The sequence below is a fragment of the Chanodichthys erythropterus genome, chromosome 21 (assembly GCF_024489055.1).
Source record: "Chanodichthys erythropterus isolate Z2021 chromosome 21, ASM2448905v1, whole genome shotgun sequence".
In the NCBI taxonomy this organism is placed as follows: domain Eukaryota; kingdom Metazoa; phylum Chordata; class Actinopteri; order Cypriniformes; family Xenocyprididae; genus Chanodichthys; species Chanodichthys erythropterus.
In genome coordinates this window covers 16113078-16133034 of record NC_090241.1, presented here as the reverse complement: position 1 = coordinate 16133034, position 19957 = coordinate 16113078, and the positions used below count along the sequence as shown (strand labels likewise).

General features: G+C 37.6%; 3 protein-coding genes across 3 annotated transcripts in view; all 3 read left to right on the top strand.

Moving 5' to 3' along the window:
- Window positions 1–1866: 1866 nt before the first annotated feature.
- zgc:109982 (uncharacterized protein LOC553564 homolog) lies at window positions 1867–5697 on the top strand. The gene is made up of 6 exons (XM_067372611.1): window positions 1867–1966; window positions 2969–3124; window positions 3951–4130; window positions 4336–4429; window positions 5164–5347; window positions 5473–5697. Exons 1-6 carry the CDS (start codon window positions 1870–1872, stop codon window positions 5695–5697), a joined length of 936 nt encoding a protein of 311 aa, XP_067228712.1. The 5' UTR covers window positions 1867–1869.
- An 8762-nt stretch (window positions 5698–14459) lies between these two features.
- On the top strand, window positions 14460–18280 carry dr1 (down-regulator of transcription 1). The gene is made up of 4 exons (XM_067372944.1): window positions 14460–14711; window positions 14801–15182; window positions 16763–16926; window positions 17064–18280. The coding sequence occupies exons 2-4, from the start codon at window positions 14963–14965 to the stop codon at window positions 17208–17210; spliced, it is 531 nt and encodes a 176-aa protein (XP_067229045.1). The 5' UTR covers window positions 14460–14711; window positions 14801–14962; the 3' UTR covers window positions 17211–18280.
- Window positions 18281–18443: 163 nt separating this feature from the next.
- The window catches only part of gng12b (guanine nucleotide binding protein (G protein), gamma 12b), a 61920-nt gene continuing 60406 nt past the window's right edge, over window positions 18444–19957 (top strand). Inside the window, exon 1 of the mRNA XM_067372945.1 lies at window positions 18444–19667. The gene's annotated coding sequence lies outside the window, so the exon portion shown is untranslated. The remainder of the gene's footprint in view (window positions 19668–19957) is intronic.

Sequence of the window (19957 nt, the reverse complement as noted above, 5' to 3'; positions counted from 1 at the left end):
GTAGTGAAGACTTTTACATAAAAAAATTGTTGTGAACACAGAACGCAAGACGCAACTGACAAATGCTTTGACTAGCGCTGTCAGTCATGGGAAAACCCCTCAACAGTTAAAAGGACAAGATAATACATTGGACATTTAAACAAATTTTTTAATTATGAACACAGGAAAATGCTAATTCTGAATACAATACAATACAATACAAATTTTATTTATATAGCACATTTAAAAACAACTGGTGTTGACCAAAGTGCTTTACAAAAGCCATAGTAAACAAACAATAAAATGAAGACACAAAACTTTAAAAGAATAAAAAAAAAAAACAATGAAACTGAAAAACATAAGGATTAAGGTTAAATAGAATGCAAGTAATAAACTCGTACTCTGTGTTCGGGCCAAATTCGGAGCCCTCTCCCCAGACAGCACGGCAAATACGTATACCATTTATTTTATCTGACTTATTTGAAAGTGTGAACTCGTGAAATATCGTTTCAAAGCAGCTTTACAGAAAATGCATGTCAACATTACGATTTAAAGAATGCAATTAGCAAATAATGTCATAATTTAGGCAATTAATTTACAAACACTGTTAGCAATTTACTTGAAGGTAGAAGCAATGAGCTCCTGGAAAAATGGCGTCCCAAGGTAAAACAGAAAAGCAAATGGAGAATAATTAGCGTAGTTGCTGTTCATAACATTAAGCAAAGATATCATAGTCATGTGCAATTGATCTGATATGAGATGCATTATGTGAATGCTTGGCTAAAGAGATGTGTCTTTAATCTAGATTTAAACTAGGTAAGCGATTCTGAGCCCCGAACATTATTAGGAAGGCTATTCCAAGGTTTCGGAGCCAAATGTGAAAACACTCTCCCTCATTTAGTGGACTTAGATATCCTAGGTACAACCAGAAGTCCAGAGTTTTGTGATCTTAAAGAGCGTGAAGGATTGTAGGGCGATAGAAGATTGGTTAAATACACAGGAGCTAAACCATTAAGAGCCTTATAGGTCATTAGCAAAACTTTATAATCTTTATACGGAACTTATAGGTAACCAGTGTAGAGATGATAAAATTGGTGTTATATGAGCATATTTTCTTGACCTGGTAAGAACTCTAGCAGCTGCATTTTGGACTAATTGTAGCTTGTTTATTGAGGAAACAGGACAACCAGCTAGTAATGCATTACAGTGATCTAGTCGAGACATCATGAATGCATGAACTAACTTTTCTGCATCATAAATAGATAACATATTCCATAGCTTAGCAATGTTTCTGAGGTGGAAGAAGGCTGTTTTTGTAACATATGAAATGTGATTTTCAAAGGACAAGTTGCTGTCTAATATAACACCCAGGTCTTTTACTGTCGAGGATGGAGTAACAGTACATCCTTCTAAATGCAGATTGTAGTCTGAGAGATTCTGTGTACAGGTTTTTGGCCCAATAAGTAATACTTAAGTCTTATCTGAATTTAATAAAAGAAAATTACTAAATTCAGATAAGACTGAAGTATTACTTATTGTTAAACATTTAAACAGTAGTATGCATATATGATTTTATGTTTTACAAAATCACAGTGAAATTGTGTTTTATCAGATATTTCTTTTAGACTACAGTGGTGCATAGAACTTTTGTCCCACCAGTCGTATTGTTATGTATTGTCTACCACATGTCTAGGATGGAGTTACACGTGGGCCAATCTGCTGAGTCTTTATGTACTGGATTAGCAACAATAAGTTTTAGCTCATCTCTCAAGCTCCCACTCATTCTGTCTCTTTATCTTGTTTCCAGTGCTTCTTAGCTGTCTTTTACTTTCTATTCTTTGTCTCGCTGTATAGTCAGAGAAAGCATTTTCTCAGATTTTTGTTGCAGCCATGAATCAAAAGGTTGTACTGATCACTGGTTGTTCTTCTGGCATTGGATTGGCACTTGCTGTTCGTATTGCAAGAGATGAGAAGAAGAGGTTTATGGGTAAGACCAGTAAATAAAATACATACAAATATTGTTTATAGGTTAAAATAGTAAAATAGTGGTATAGACCACTTACAGTTGTAAAATTTTGCTTTTGTATTGCACAAATATGGTTCAGAATAAACAGAAATCTCATGGAAAAAATGGTGTAAAAAAATCTATACTCAATATAAGATGTGTAAAATCATTTAAATCAGTGTAATAATGTATGCATATGTATCAGTATGTTCAGTATTTTTGTGAATTTTATGCTCTTAATAATTTTCAGTGGTGAAACAACAGTGTTACAACTCTTCTCACCGATCACCTTGGAAGTTTGCCTGATTTTCAAAGCAACTTCACACACCAGCATGTACCAAAAATGCTACCCTGTTACAACCGTACTCAGCATACCCAATATTCTGAATAATTGCAGTAAAAAAAAATAAAAAATAAAAAAAAAAAATTCTCATAATGTTTCTTTATGTGTAACTTTTTAAAATTTATTCTAAATACATTGACTTTGCATGTTGAATTCTTCCAAGTAAGCAGCTGAGTAGCATTAATTAATTAGTCATTAAATTATGACTGTTCACCATGTTACATGCAAATGTTAACATTTTAATTCAAATGAACATTAGACTACATGTTTTAGCCTTGGAAACCATGAGGAAACTTTTTAAAGGAGACACTTTGGAGTAGTCATTATATCATTCTAATGTGAAAATGCACACAGAAAATGTCAGTTTGAAGAATATTCACATAGTTACAACAACTGTGCTCTGTTTGCTTGATATGCTAAGAAAATTTCTCATAATATTTCTTATTATGTAACATGGATTGTTCTCAATAAATTGACTTGGCTTGAAGATTTTCTCAACGCAAGTAGCTGAGAAGCTTTAATCTATTAGTCATTAAACGATGACTGTGTTCCCCATCTGTTACCTGAATCACTGGTCACGGCAAATGTCAGCAGATTTTAGTTTAAATGGAAATTAAGCTAAATATTTTTTACCTTGGCAGTGTATGCCACCATGAGGAACCTGGCTAAAAAAGAAGCTTTGGTGGAAGCAGCAGGTTGTACTTTGGGACGCACACTGGAGATCAAGCAGCTCGATGTGTGTGATGAGAACTCTATCAAAGCCTGTGTGAAGAGCCTGCCCAGAGTCGACATTCTCAGTAAGATTATTAGATGTACTTCTTACAAACGCAAATGCTTCATTACCGTTTTCAATTGTCTCTGTGCTCTGAACAATATTATCTCAAATAAAATGCTATGTTGTATATTAAAATGAACACTATATACACTTAGTGGCCATTGCATTTGGTAGCTCTACTACTGATATTAGTAGTAGTAAGTAGTAACAATACTAATCTTTATAATACTAGTTATGATCAGAGACATGGAGCCCTGCAAATGACATTTAGTTGAAAAAACATTGTGGCCACAAATTAAGAATTAGTTCCCACAAATTATTAATTTGTTCCCTCGTTTTAGGGTCCGTTTACACAACACATTTCTGGTTCATGTTGACTTTATAACACCATACATTTGCTGTACATTTAGCCATTAGAGTACATTGAATTTAGTGTCATGTTTGTTCCGATAAGAGACAATTTGGGCTTCACCCAGTTTAAGGTTCAACAATTTGCATTCAACATTGCACTGTTGTAACACCATTCAGCCCTGACATCTCTCACAAGGTATTTTCACAAGGTATTATTTTTAATTTTTGAACTGTGCATGAAAATCCCAGCAGTTTACGTGATCACTTAAATCAGATTTCTTATCCATTCTGATGTTTGAACAATGGAGAAACCACTTAACCATATTCACATGCCTTTATGCATTGAGTTGCTGCCACATGATTAGCTGATTACACAAGAAAGAAAGAAAGAAAGAAAGACAAAAGACAATATTTAAGACTTATGAATACTTAATGATTTCTTTAATTTATCCTGAATCAGTATCATTGTTTCTACTCTTCTGTACTCTGTGTTTCAGTTAGTAATGCTGGAATGGGAATGGTTGGCCCCATTGAGTGTCGGACCATTGATGAGATGAAAACTGTCATGGACACCAACTTCTTTGGGCTTGTGCGACTCATGAAGGAGGTTTTACCTGATATGAAGAAGAGAAAAAGTGGCCACATAGTGGTCATTAGCAGTGTCATGGGGATTCAGGGTGAGCCATAAGAAAAAAAGAAAAGAAAAGAAAAGAAAGAAACAACAACCATTTGATATTTGCGTTTGAGCTCTTTACCTCAGTATGTGTGAGATCAAACTTTGGATACTTAAAAGGATTAACAACAATGACCTAAAGAAGATCTGAGAGGATTCAACAGGATGTTACCATCTCTAATCACTGTTGTGTTCATTCATGTACACAGGTATTTTGTTTAACGATATTTACGCTGCTTCCAAGTTTGCTGTTGAAGGGTTCTGTGAGAGTCTGGCAGTTCAAGCTCTGAGATTCAATCTAAAGTAAGTGATCTGAAGCCCTGGGTATACTTCAGCACAGTCGAACGCACAGCCTTGCACAGTATACTTCACTTGACTCCTACGCTTTCGACACGTGCAGTTTTGAGCAATCTCTTGCCATAAGTTACAACCAATGTAAATATATTTGTATTCTTTCATGCTAGAGTTGTACAAATTAGGATACTTTCTAACCTCTTTGCTCAATCTGTCATCTATATAGCCCTCCATTGTTGCTGTAGCTTGCATGTGTTCCGGTCTGTTCTGTTTATGCAGGTTTTCTTTGACTGCACACTGTACGCCGACCCTCACGTATGCATAAAAAGTGACGTATACTTTGGGCTGTAGTATACTGAGGAGTACATTTATTAATTTAGAAGATGCTTCTATCCAAAACAAGCAATATTCATAGCATACAATACCAGGTTCAGTATAAGACTAGTAAACATGCTAAAACAGAGGTGCTGTGAGTAGCCTACATTTACGCATCCATCCAAAACTATGTAATGAATTTATAATTCAATTAAATTTATAATAACTCTTTAAACATGCGAGTTAGAATAAACTTACTGTTCCCCTAATTCATTCAGATCTCAGCTCAAAGAGCTCAGTTCTAGTGCATGATAATGTATTGATTCATTTAGAAACTTCTGTTCTGATGTGTTTTGAAAGCATTGAATGCCTTGGCCCTCACATTTAAGATGTCATTTTAGGTCTTTTTTTTTTTTGCATCTGTGCAGTATCAGCCTCATTGAACCAGGACCTGTCATCACAGAGTTTGAGCGTAAGGCGCATGAAGAAGGCTTGAAGATAGACCTCTCCAAAGCTGATAAACTGACTGCAGATATGTTCCACAACATCTACTTGAAGAATTACAAGCAGATATTTGAGAGTCTTGGACAAACACCAGAAGAAGTTGCAGAGGTACTTTCATGGCCCTTCAATACACTTCCAAAATGTTTCATGCAGCAATCTACCATTCCAATGGATGTTTTGTTTAGTCTCTGAATTACTAATAGTGTGCCATATGTCATTTCTTCTCTAATCAGCACACATTCAAAATGATTACCATGAAGAACCCACCATTTCGCCATCAGACTAACAGTCTGTACACACCCATTACCACCATGAAATATGCAGATCCAAATGGTGACCTTCCCATTGGAACCTTCTACAAGATGGTGTTTGAACATGACAAGGTGTTCACTGCAAGTCTCAATTTCCTCAAGATCTTGCGCTGGAGAAGCCGTAAGAGTGTCACTTTGGGAAAATAAAGACAATCTCTTAAAGCATATTCTGCTAGAAAGAGGGGTGGAGGCAGGTTGAGCTATTTACCTGGGTATGTTTACTTAGAGTAACTGGATAACTTTCAGTTCCAAAAGCTAAAGTAACTTTCAGGGTATGTAGCCACATAGAAACTTACTGTCTGAACATAACTTTCTCCAGAGCAGTTTAGGTTCCAGGCAGTATCACCAAAGTGTAAGTAAAAGGGCTAAATCAAAAAGATCGATACATATACAGCAGGGTTGTCTTGTCTTGTTCCTGGAGGACCACTTTCCTGTAGAGCAGAGGTCTTTAGCCCTGCTCCTGGGGACCTTGTACTGTAGAGTTAAGCTTCAACCCTAGCACACCTGAACCAGCTAGTTAAGCTCTTTATGATCACTTGAAAATCATAAGTAGGCATGCTGAAGCAGTTTGGAGCAGGTCACTTGGAGCAGGGTTGAAGACCTCTGCTGTAGAGTTTAGCTTCAACACACCTGCCAATAGGTTTCCAGTGATCCTAATGAATTTGATTAGCTTGTTCAGCTGTGTTTAATTGGAGCTGGAGATAACCAGAGCCGCTTTAAGATGAGCCTTTAAGGTTCAGAGTTCAAGGCTATAATAGGATTGTAATTGCCAATAGTAGAGCAGCGGTAATTGGCATTTCCTCATAATGAGAAGATCTCTGGATAAACCCTCCTGGATGGTGTGCTTCCGAGATCTGGATGGGACACCCCTATTATACAACCATATTATCTTTTTCATACTGTCATTATACACTCCTCAACCTCATAAATGGTTACAGAGATAAACTGGGCATCATACACCAGACAAGAGTATCACACACTACCAGACTTTCAAGTAGTTTTGAACGCAATAAACTCTCACAGAAATGTGTGCCTCGTTACTAGGAAACAAATGACAAAACAATGTGTTGTACAATGGAATATGTGAAACATGTTTGATATCCTCCTACTGGATGTAATCAAAGTCTGAAGCTAAAAAACTGTGCTCATCATACACTATGTGTTTTTCTGGAAAATCTATCAACTCTGACTGCTGAAAATCTGGATTTCACTTCATTTTAAGGTGTCTGTGTTACAATTAAGTACTGAGTAATATTAGGGTTTGGTTTAGGGTTAGTTGTATATAATTACGCATAATTTAGAGTTATTACTATAACTCATGCAGTTAGTAACTGCATGTACTGTACACTGACAATGACACTGTAAAATAAAGTGTTACCAAAATCTGCTTAGCCTACTAGCTCTGACTTTCAGCATCTAGCATCCATCCTAGTCAAAAATTTGATCTCAGTGATCTCACCATGAGCTCCCATGATACTCATAATGTGGTCAAAATGTGAGGTCACAGCGAGCGTAACCTTACAGTGCACTCTCTGTGTGCTCATACTATGGTCAATGAGGTCACAGCGCACTCACTGAGTGCTCATATGAGATCACCATGTAAGACCACTGTGATATCACTGTGTAAAACTCTCATTCTGTTAGTTCACTGTGATCTAAAACTTCTCTAATATTGGTCAGTTATATCACAAACATCATGTAGAAGTTCATATTTTATTTCCATATTGTATTTCAAAAATTCAATTTCCTTGTTTATTTTGTATTCTTTTCAGCCTGGTGTTGGCACTTCACATTTGACAGATGCATTCAGATTCTGGTGTTGTTTTGGTGACTCCTTTTCACTTCTTAAAGGGGAACTCCGTAATATTTCAAATACACTGTTTGGAAGTTAGCGATACCATCAACTAACCAATCAGCATCAGGGGCATATGATGGTCAAGGAGAGAGAACAATCAAGAGGAAGATTTGAAAATAAGAAAGAAAAAAAAAAAAAACTGCAGAACAAGAAATGGGACAATACAAAACAGCTCAAAAGAATATCACTGGAATGAAGGTTTATGCCTGGGCAAGCACTTCAGGACCGCATTTATATTAAAGCTTTCCAACGCTAGAGAGAGCGAAGTGGGAAGGCTTGAAAACAGACGTGGAGGCTGCTTTGATTCCACTTCTCATGTGAGAATAACAGTAAAAATACTTTTGTCAGGTAGCTGTGCATTTGGTGGGCATAGATAAATTTTTTTAATCTAGATTAATCTCACTGTAATCTTGGAATTAATCTAGATTAAAATTGCCCATTTGAATTCTGCCAAAGACATTCAGAATATGTGTGCTACCCAAATAATGACAAAGTAATCCGCCATTTTGTCCGACAAAGCAGTCAGGAGTTAGAAGATTAACCTCGGTGGAGTTAAACTTGAAAAATTGTGTATATTGACATCTTTCGCATTTGAAACAACATTGATTCTCATGTTCATTCATGTTTATTTGATGCTATAAATGCATCTCGTAGTAAGAGATGATCAGTTTACAAGCCTCTTGAGCTGAGGCGCTACAGCAATCTGTCACGACCATGGTCACAACACTTTTTATTGTTTGAATTTCTTTAAAAAACTACACAGTTTAAAAGCTGGGACTTTGTTTAATATCATAAGTAACCTGCTCTGTCTTGTCTGTCGATGTGTTGTCAGTGTCCTCTTTGCTCCATGATGCCTTTTTCCCTCTGTGTGGCATGACAGCGCCACAGCTTGTCGGACAAAGCAACAGTAACTAAGGGGGGGGCGGGTCTTTGCGAAGGGTCCATTCGGCTAGGTATACATCCGCGCTAAAATATCAAGGTGAAAGTCATCATAGCTTGCGTAGTATAGACCCAGCTCCCAACCCAACTTTGAGAATAGTTTAACAGCGATATTTTTTTTTATTGCCCGATAAGAGTCTCATGTTAACGCAGCACGTTATCGCCGATAATGGCCCACCACTAGTTTAAACAGTACCCTTCAGACAAATCTTCCTGTACTAACTCTGTCCATAGCTCCATCCAGGGATAACTATACCTATTATGAGCTAACTCAACTTTGTTTTCCATCAGAGTGGATCTATAAGGGACTATGCATCAGAGCGGCTTACTTCCTAATTCTCCCAGCTCTTCCAACCAGGCAGCAAGATTTAAAATGCATTAAAACAGTCAGAAATAAAAAAAGGATGCATAAGAGATTGATATAAAATGCAAATCAAAAAGTGCAATCAATTTGTAGGTAGCACAGTGCTCAGTCAGTAAATGCACAGCTAAACAGATACGTTTTGAGTCTGGATTTGAATGCGCCTACTTTTGGCGCACATCTGATCTCTTCTTGAAGCTGATTCCAGCTGCAGCTAGCACAACAGCTAAAAGCAGACTCTCCTTGCTTTGAGTGAGCCCTTGTGACTTGATCCTGATGACCTTAGTGATCTGTTAGGTTTCAGTACTTTAAAATCAATTCTAAATGCATCTGGAAGGCAGTGCAAAGCCCTGAGAACTTGTGTGATATCTTCATATTTTCTGGTTCTGCTCAGAATCCTGGCAGCAGTGTTCTGTATGAGCTGCAGCTGTCTTATGGTCTTTTTGGAAGGCCAGTGAGGAGTCCATTACAATATTCCACCCTGCTGGTTAATGGACAAGTTTCTCCAAGTCTTGACTGGAAACAAAGCATCTAATCCCTGCAATATTTTTAAGATCATAGTCTGCTCATTTATTGCTTTTACTTGACAACTGATACTAAGGTCTGACTCCAAAATCACACCAAGATTCCTGACCTGATTTTTAGTTGTTCGACCCCTAGAGTGAAGGTATGCGTTGACATTAGGGCTTGTTGCACTTGAAATAGTTAACCCTGGGTCATTCTCATTGACTGTAAAAAAAATATGGACGTAGTGTCCATGTACGTCACCCATAAATTTCTGAACAGCAGTTTTGACGCGTAAATGAGGCCGCGGCCATCTTAGCTGCGCTTCACCGCACGTCACTCCCGGATAACTGAAAATGGGCAAAGAGGCGGGGAGGTGGTTTGAGCTGATGTGACTGGTTGCTGAAACCACGCCCGCCTAGCTCGACGTGACCATGTTAGCAAGCAAAGGAGCCATCTATCTATCTAGATACTATCTAAATTATTAATGAAGATACGTTTTACCATCAGAATGTTCTAAAGGTTTACGGTCAATCTACGGTGTTTTTTTAAGATATAGATGCTCCAACACCAGTAATTTGTGTTGGGTGTGCAAATAACAACATGGAAAAATCAAAACGGGACTTCATACCTTTATAATACAGATCGCGAGATGAATCCAATCTGTGGCATTTGGGTAAAATATAAATGTCCATTGCAAAACAGTACTTTTTGTCCATGAAATATTGATATATTATCCATTGTTTGCATAACATTTCTTCTGAATGATCTGCATTATTTCTTGAAGAATGATGACAGAGCAATCGGAGCAGTGTTTATGTTTACTGTATACGATCGTATCTAACAAACAAATGAGCCTGTGTCCAAAGTATATTTTTTCAAAATAGTGCAGCAGTTTTAGTTATAATATCCAAGCAGTGCTGTCAGAGTTGTATATCCTCCTGGTATTGTCATTGTAGTATACATCACAAAAGTTTTAGCCAATGCCACGATCCAACAACGTGTGTTCGGTTTCTTCCCCATGCATGCACATCTACACAGACACACATCAGTCTATTAGCTGAGGTAAAGTGACGGCTTACAGACAGCAGCGGCATCTACCTGTCACTCAAGTGACCACGCCCTTAATTGTGCAGAACTTTCAGGCTTAATATAATTTAAAATAATGAGTTAGGAAAAAATTCACCCCCCTCACAGTTGTCATGAAGGGCAAATTTAGCAGTATAGACCAAAACCACAATTTGAACCAACTTGTAAACATTTTTTTTTCTGCTGTAAACTTGGCCAATTTAACATGGGACTCAATAAGATTCTGCTCTCTTCTGGAGCCTGTCCCTAGCGGCCAGTCGATGAATCGCAGTTTAAGGCACTTCCGTATTGGCTTCACGAGAGACTGGGGGAGGTTGCCGTTTGGTCATGCTAAACCCCTGTGGCCTGTTGCATGAAGCTATGTGAACAAACTCACAGTTTCAGAGTAGGTTTGGAGTTGACGAATCCAGATAAATCAAACCTGGTTTAGATCAGGATCAACTGTTGCACAACACTTGGTATAAACTTTCTCTGTCAACTCAGCTTTAATCCAGAGTTTGCAAAGTGCGTGCACCTGAAAGTGTGACATGCAGCAAACAGCCAATAACACGAAACAAGGAAAACGTCAGTTTGATTCACTTCTCGTGAGAGAGCCGCACAATTCACTTCTCTTTTGAAGATTAAGAGAGCGTTATGAAAAATATGAAATTAAACGCATTTACCAAGCAGGAATAAACACCTGCTGCAGTGAAAGTTTGAGAAGGCAGCTGAAAGAAAATATTTCAATGCATGTGAATCAAACAAGTAGACCAAATAATTAATATAGTTTCAAAAAAAGCTCAAAAAGAATACATGTAAGCTTAATCTGTTTAAAAACTTTATATATTATGCATGTATTATATTTATTTTAATGTAAAAACATATTCTCAATTACTATAATTCACCTAATTATATGAATGTCATGAATTAATCCAGGGGCGGTTTCTTCATTAGGGCAATTGGGCAACGCACCACCAAAGTGAGAAGGGGACGGATTTTTCAATCACATTCAACCACAGAGTTACGCTAGCTGTCACTGCTAGGCTGTTTGTTCTGCCTCTGGATCATGCTCTGGATATAGTCCAATCAGCGTCGAGTCTCGCTCTGTGGAGTACCGCCTCTTTATGGGCGATTTCAGCCTGGTCGAGATTTGCCCCGAGTGCTCCCATAGACTTCCATTCAAAAAACTTTTTTTTCGAACTGCAAGCACTGCAATGCATTCTCTATGGGTTCCGGGAGGGCTAGCACTAACGTTCTTTCGTCATCATACGTAACCTTAACTTGTGCGGCGATTGGTGCAAATAAACATACCGCTATTAATAATATTTTTTTAAGCTGAAGTGACATCCAATAATTTCCTCAGTGCATGTTTACATTTCACAGGTATATTCTCCTTCTGCAAATGTTAGAAAGTCGAGAAAATATTTCCATTTTGCAGCCAGGCGTGGACGAGTCTTCAGCAAGCACAAACTTCCGTGAACGAGCGCCGCCGCGAGCATGCACGCCAAACAGACGAAGTTCAATCTGAGTCAAATACATTTTGCTAAAAATATTTGTTGTTGAAAATTTGTTTTTGTTGGCGAACATAATTATGCCATATGTAGAATTTCTAAAATACAACAGTGTATTTGTACAATAGCAGTAACTGTGTAAAGTGACTGTTAATAGGGTAATCAACATAATAATAATTAGTCTGTTCTATTGTTTTTATTTATTTTCATTTTTAGTTTAGTGTAACTTCTGCTTTAAAAAACATTTTGTTTTTAGATTGTAAAGTTAGAATATTAGAATATAGCCTAGGCCTAATGTGATTTGACCCTCTTTTTTGCACATAATATATCATATAGTACACAGTTACATTCATGTTTGGTTTTTATAGCCTTTAATATGAACATTGTTTCTAGGACAATCTTGGGGAGAATGTGAATTAAAAAAAAAAATTAAAAATTAAATACAGATATATATTTTTAGATCCCAGCCCTATGGCATGCTTTAAATATTGAATTTTCCACTTTTTAGATAATCAATAATGATACATGATTATATCACTTGTTAAATGATTATTTAACAATTAGCCTATTCATTCCTGCATTTATATATTAAAAAAAAAAAAAAAAATTGCGCCCCACCAAAAGATTTTTGCACCAGCCGCCAAATTAATAGAATAATTAACAGCAAATGTTGAGCAATTTTGTCTCTAAAATGTTTTCATTATAATTTGATTTAATTTGTAGCGAGAGATACAGGGGGAGTGGCTTTATTGCATCATCAGACACATGTCACTTTACTCACAGCTGATTGGTTCAGTTTGTGTTTGTGATCTCTAAAGCCTGATTTATACTTCTGCGTCGAGTGTACGCCGCTACGGCGTAGGCTGTGCGTAGTATGCGTAGCATACGACGTAGCCTGATATGCACCTCTTCAAAAAATGTAACAACGCGCAATTCTACACAGAATAAAATACTATCACTAGTGATCATCAAATCCTTTTAAAAGTTTATTTTACAGACATTGTGTTTAAGTCTTCCACTTTTTTCACAAAACATTTGCTCTAGAAACCCAGTCAGTTTGGGCATAGCAATGAACCCCGCTAAAAACCAGTCCACCTTCATATGCCCGATCTTGAACTTACCTGTAGCAACTGAAACCGGCTTTGTGCAACAGGCCACTGCTAAACGAAACCCTGGGTTATATTTATTCACGTTTCATACTGCTCATACTATACCCAGGGTTAACAGTTAATCCTGGGTATTCATAACCTACCGTTTCACACTGCACTTTCTTAAACCCCGGGATGTCCTTATCTGCATTTTGCGGTGTCAATGTCACTGACTGGACAAACGCAGCACGCGACCTGTTTAAAAGCAATTAAACTAGATAAGCACAACTGTATTCTGCTCTGTTTTCTGAATATCTGTGCAAACGTATGTACTGTATTAAGAGTTGCTACACATTTTCAACTATTGAGTGTTTTCTGCTCAACTGTTTGGGAAGACTGCCATATGCAATCACCTTTTCCATGCAAGTCTATGAACCTATTTTTAATGTGAGAGTTTTACAGTTTGCACTTCGTTATTCAGCTTGTAGCGACTAATGAATCGGAAGTCTCACACATTCACAGAAAATAGCTTACTTCTGCGTTGCAAAATAAAGTGGATACCTCAAAAGTGAACGCACTGTGATGGCTTGTTTAACAGGTCAGTCATACTTCATGTCGGTTCTTATGTAGAATAAGCTGCATTATGGAGTGTGGGTCATATACCTTTTGATGTGAATTCAGAGGTCTGGCTATGCGAGGTTAAAATCTGACCATCCAGCTCTAGTGTGTATGGGCCACTCCCAAAAAATCAGTTTTGCATTTTTCTCCATAATGGCTTGACGAGGCCCTCCTGAATACTACAATTTGAATTTAATGCAAATCACCTGACTGGGTGTGGTCAAAAGTTTTTTCCCCTTCTTTTTTTCACTTGAAAAGACTTTAAAAAATGATGCAAAGATTTATAGGCAGAAATGAAACCATGCTGATATTAGATTGTAAACTATCCAGGATTCAGAGGGAGAAAAGGATTGTACAGAGCTTCTAAAATATAAACAAAAAATGTCAAATCACTTGTTACAGCACCACCTTGTGGCCGGGTCTCTCAAAAACTGCCTAAATGTCATAATGATCATCAAATAGCATTTGAAACGATAATATAGATTATGATTTGACTGGTTGTTCACCAAGTTTTCTAAATTGTTCTATTTATATTTTAAGACGTGATTCTACAAAAGAAAAGCATCAAATAATTTCAAAATCACACAGTTGAGCATTTATGAGGAGCATTTTGGGTTCCTTTTTACCAATAAGCTACAATATTATAGGCCTATTATATTACAATAATGTACAATTGTAAATGTATAGTAATTTAATACACAATATGTATAACGTTAGTAAAATAAGAAGGAAGGAAAGAAAACCATAACAAACACAACAGAGCTCTTACAACTACGCTGCTTGGACCCAACTATGTAACCACATGAAGTTTTGATTCAATGCTAACATACCAGGAGGGTACACAATAAAATATTTTAATATTTTAGAGATTTCGAATGTCGAGATGAAATTAATTTTCGTTTCTTACAGTAGGCGGCAGTATCGAGCAATCCCATGAAACAATAACAAGCAGAAGAATCGCCGGATATCCGGAAGTGTTGCATTGTGGGGTTCATTTCGTTGATCGCTGATCGAATGGTTGAATTAATGAATTAAGAGCTTCGGGTGCTTAAAAATTTCCGATCCGTACTTTAAGCTGAACAAGCGCGGCGTCTGTTGGTTTATCCAGGCAGCTTGAGAATGAGTGATCGGAGGTGAATCATGAATATAAAGGCGCACAGGAACAGCAGCACTGATGTGTGGATGTGGAGAGTCAGCGTAAACTGATCAACCAAAAGGTACTGACTCCTCATCCTCCAAACACTTACACACTCTTCATGAATTTGAATTCAGAACTAACGTTATATTCAAAATTGCACTCTCTCAGACAGTGTTTTAGAGGTCTACGATAAGAAAGCCGACTACATCGTCTGAATCTCCACACAAAGCCGTCGCTGCGGGTGCATCATCATCATTAACAACCCACTGAACCTCCTCGCCTACTTTCGATTCCCTTTAAACTCTGAAGCGTCACGGCAGCTCATCCCTCATGGCCTCTTCATCGGGGAACGACGATGACCTGACGATCCCGAGGGCGGCGATCAATAAGATGATTAAAGAAACGCTTCCCAATGTGCGAGTAGCGAACGATGCCAGAGAGCTGGTGGTGAACTGCTGCACAGAGTTCATTCACCTCGTCTCATCGGAGGCCAACGAGATCTGCAATAAATCAGAGAAGAAGACGATATCCCCTGAACACGTTATTAACGGTGAGGCTGATTGTGAGATCACTAACAGCTAATTTTTCATTTTGTAAGAGGGTTTTATTAACTTCTTGTGCAGTAAGCTGGAGTTAAAGAGGTAGTTCACTCAAAAATGAACATTCTGTTATGTACTCGCTCTCATACACCTTCTCTTCTTGCTTGCTTCTGTTGAACACACAATTAGATGTTTGAATGATAGTGACTGACAGTCTCAGTCACCAACCATTCACTTTAAACGCCTCGTTTCCCATACAATTATTGTTGAAAACAGCCTAAACTGGTCTAAGATGCTCTCCCAATGTTGTCAGACTGGTCAGATGACTGATTTTAAGGGGTTTTGGGCACTTTTCAGCTGTTCAAATTGTTTGACAAACTCCAAACCTGTATGCTTTTCATAGAAGAACACAAAAGAAGATATTTTGAAAAATGTTGGACTTTTTGTATATAAAATGAAAGTCAGTTGGTTCTAATGTTGTTTTGGACTCCAATGACTTAAATTGCATGAACAAAAACAGTTCTTCCGTTTATGTATTATAATATAATATAATAATAAATATATATTTTCAGTTCTTCATGATCTGTTGTTCTAAATAATAGTAGTAGAAAGTAAGTCCTACCCTCATGTTGTTTCAAACCTGTAAATAAAGCGATCTATCCCTTTTTAAATGTTTTAAACAAAAGCACAATCTTGAACCAGGCTGCTTTAAAGGGTTAGTTCACCCAGAATTGAAATTTCTGTCATCAATTACTCACCCTCATGTCATTCCGAACCCATAAGACTCGTTCATCTTTGGAACACAAATAAAGATATTTTTGCTAAAATCGAGGTATATGACTCGTAAATAGACGGCAATATAATCAACACTTTCAAGGTCCACAAAGGTACTAAAAACATTGTTAAAACAGTCGATGTGACTGCAGTGGTTCAACCTTCATTTTTATAAAGCGATGAGAATACTTTATTATAATAATGACTTTATTCAACAATCTCTTCTCTTCCTTGCCATTATTCTTATGCAGTTGTGGCAGTAAGCACAGTGTTTGTGTCCGAATGCAGGCTCAGTTTTGGCCAAAGCTGATCATGTGAGCAGCATGACGCATGTCTGGGATGCTGACACAGGAGCCGGCCAATAATGAGTCGTCTTATTGTTTCTGTTTTTGCACAAAAAAAGTATTCTCGTCACTTCAAAATATTAAGGTTGAACCACTGCAGTCACATGGACTGTTTTAACGATGTCTTTAGTACCTTTCTGGACCTTGAAAGTATTGATTATATTATTGTCTATGAACGAGTCATATACCTCTTTGATATCATCAAAAATATCTCAATTTGTGTTCTGAAGATGAAGGAAGGTCTTATGGGTGTGACAATTTTCATTTTTGGGTGAACTAACCCTTTTAATATACACAAGATTCAGTATTAAACTCACATTTCCACAACACATGGATGGGTATGATTGTATTACAGTCATGTAAAAGATTTACAGTGTTAAGATAATAGTTTTTTGTTCACTGGCAGAAGTTTCACTTCAAACTTGTACATCCCTCCTGAAAACTAATGTAACACATTCTTTGTTTTTCTTCAGCACTTGAAAGTTTAGGTTTTGGGTCATACATCGCAGAAGTAAAAGACGTTCTGCAGGAGTGTAAAACTGTAGCACTTAAACGGAGAAAGGCCAGCTCCCGACTAGAGAACCTTGGCATTCCTGAGGAAGAGCTTCTTCGTCAACAGCAGGAATTATTTGCCAAGGTAAATATCGTGGAAGAGCTTATTAAATTATTCATGAAACGGATAAATTAGCTTTTCACTCTGTAGCTTTCCAGTTTGTTTGTAGCCTTGTAACAAGATTTCAAGTGGCTCTTCTGATGAGTTGTGCTGTCTTGCAGGCACGACAGCAGCAGGCTGAGTTAGCACAGCAGGAGTGGTTACAGATGCAGCAGGCCGCCCAGCAGGCACAGTTAGCGGCGGCTTCAGCCAGTTCCGCTCAGCAGGCCGGTTCTTCCCAGGATGAAGATGAAGAGGATGACATGTGAATCCCGGCAGGCTTTCTCAGAAGCACACAGAAAGATTGAGATATATATAATTTACAGACATGTATGGTCTCCCACACACAAGCTGTCCTCTGTAAACCTTAGCAGAGAAGGAACTCTGCAGTGTTGTCTCCTATATAAACTTTAAATCCCAGATCACCAGTATAAATTCATACTGACGGTTCAGGGGCAGTCATGGGTGCTCTCCTGTGATCTGTTGCTATGTTTGCCTCGATTCACTTGTTAACTAGAATTATTAGCTCTTGAAAATCCCTCTTTTCTTTCTTGTTTGTTCCTGATTTAATTGAAGGCAGTTGTCATAAGTTTCACCGTATGTGTGTGGGAAGGATGTTAATTCATGTAATGTGGCTCTGACGTAAGACGCGCCATGTTATTAATCGCCATTGGTTAAATTCAGGAGCCGCTGTTTGAATCGCTGCATCCTGTTTTAGGTGATTTGCGTATTTCTCTTATATTTGTCTTTGTAATATAGTTTGAAGAGACACAATTGGGGAACATTTTTGCAAAGTGATTTTTACGGCCGTTCATCCCCGCTTCTGTATTTCTCTTTGTTCTGCTGAGTGAGATCAGAGAACGTGATTTGTAATGTAGGATGTTGCTTTTTGGTTCATTTTAGTTCAAGTCAGGATAAAGATTGTGTAGATAGGCTTTTACCTGCCCTGTGTTCACATCAGTATTCCAAGGAAAAGATTTACATGTGCAGAATAATATCTGTCTTATAGTACCAAAGATAGAAGAAAATATGATAAATTCAGTCACCAGATAGGCTTCGGAAATCTGCTCATGGTATTTGCTCTCTGTATGACACGAGCGCTTTGGTGCAGCCTGCGCTAAACGCTCTAACTCACACTTTGTACAATGTTTTGATAGCAGATTTTTTTACAGGTGCAATGTGTAAAAGTGGAGTTGTGAATGTGTGGTTAATTCATATCTTGTGATGACTGGTAAGGTGTAGTTGAGAAGCGTATTCACATGCCTTTGCAAAAGCTGTAAGCTGTATTCTCTAAGCAATAAAGTCAACCCGTTTTATAGACAGCCTGTGTTCTTTCCCTTTCTTTCTTTTGGTTAATGAAAAGTTTTAAAGTCAACATGAAATGGGAGTTATGTTTGTCTTTTCTTGTGACATATGTCTTAGTGAAATGGCTTCTCAAACAAGGGAAAATGTAAGGTGGGTCTTGATTTTTGTCCATTGGGAATTGGTTGGATGGTTGTTATTGTGACAGGTTGCCTTACCCTTGTGCCAATAAATACGTCAATAGAGGAGAGATGTCATTTCAAGAGGAAGGGAAAATTTGAGGTTTAATTGGTTAGTTCACCTGAAAATTAAAATTCTGTCATTAATTTCTCACCCTCATGTCGTTCCTCACCCGTAAGACCTTCGTTCATCTTCAGAACACAAATTAAGATATTTTTGATGAAATCGGATAGCTCAGTGAGGCCTCCGTTGCCAGCAAGATAATTAACACTTTCAGATGCCCAGAAAGCTACTAAAGACATTTAAAACGGTTCATGTAACTACAGTGGCTTAACATTAATGATATGAAGTGACAGGGATACTTTTTGTGTGCCAAAAAACAAAATAACGACTTTTATTTAACAATATCTAGTGATGGGCAATTTCAAAACACTGCTTCGAAGCTTTACGAATCTTTTGTTTCAAATCAGTGGTTCGGAGCACGTATCAAACTATTGAAATTTCGACGTAACGAAGACTCGTTACTGAAATCACGTGACTTTGGCATTTTTTATTAAAATAATTTAATTATCATTAAATAAAAGTGAAAAAATAAATCTTCCGGCCAACATCAAATGCAAATTAAATGATTTAAAAAAAAAAAAAAAAAAAAAAATCTAGGCAATTGTGAACGTTTCTATGACTGAACTTGGAAATACTGCCCTGCAGTCTTTGAACTGTGTGGTGGTGGGTGTATTATGGTGCCTCTGACAGATGGCGCTCCTGTAGCTGTAAAAAAGACGAGAGTCTTACTATGGCGAAGGCTCGAAACGTTAATATTAATTAAGCTAGGTGACGTTCTCTTACGTACGTACGTGACTGGACGCTACCGGATGGTTACCAGGCAACGTCGTCATGACCTAATTAATATTTATAAGCTCTGCCTCTGTCATAGTAGAAATCTCAAATTCCCGCTGTGGACGTGAAGAGAAACTGTTGCGCTCCAGTCCTCCACCGTTCCCACCATTCCGCTTTATGTTCGTGTACAGAAGTGAAAGGTCGATCGGTGTCTGAGTTTGGCTGTATCAAATCATCAGAGGCAGTCGTGCAGAGCGTTCAAATAGAATAAAAGAGTTGACAGTTGTTAGAAGGAGAACTTTATATACTTGTGAAGAATTGCTATCGACAGATCGTTCTGGGTCGGCAGTAATACAACAAGGTTGTTCTTTTATTCCCGTTTTTTTCTCCCACTGAGCCGAGATACGGTAAGTGTCAATCTGACCGCATGTATACTGTATGTATATGTGTTTATACTGCATCACTCTCGTAAAGTGTTATTCTGTTCAGTCAGAGGTAGGCTAAATAATCATGTTAATGTTTATAAACACCGTTGCACGGTTTGATTTGTGTACAGTAGTACATTTTGATCCGGCTTTAGTCGATATTTATCTGTCTCGTGTTTGATAACTGCTCTAATTTTCTTTTGCTTAATATTATAATGCTACAGTATGTTATGTTCTTGTTGCTTCATGTTCAACAATAAGAATATTATTGC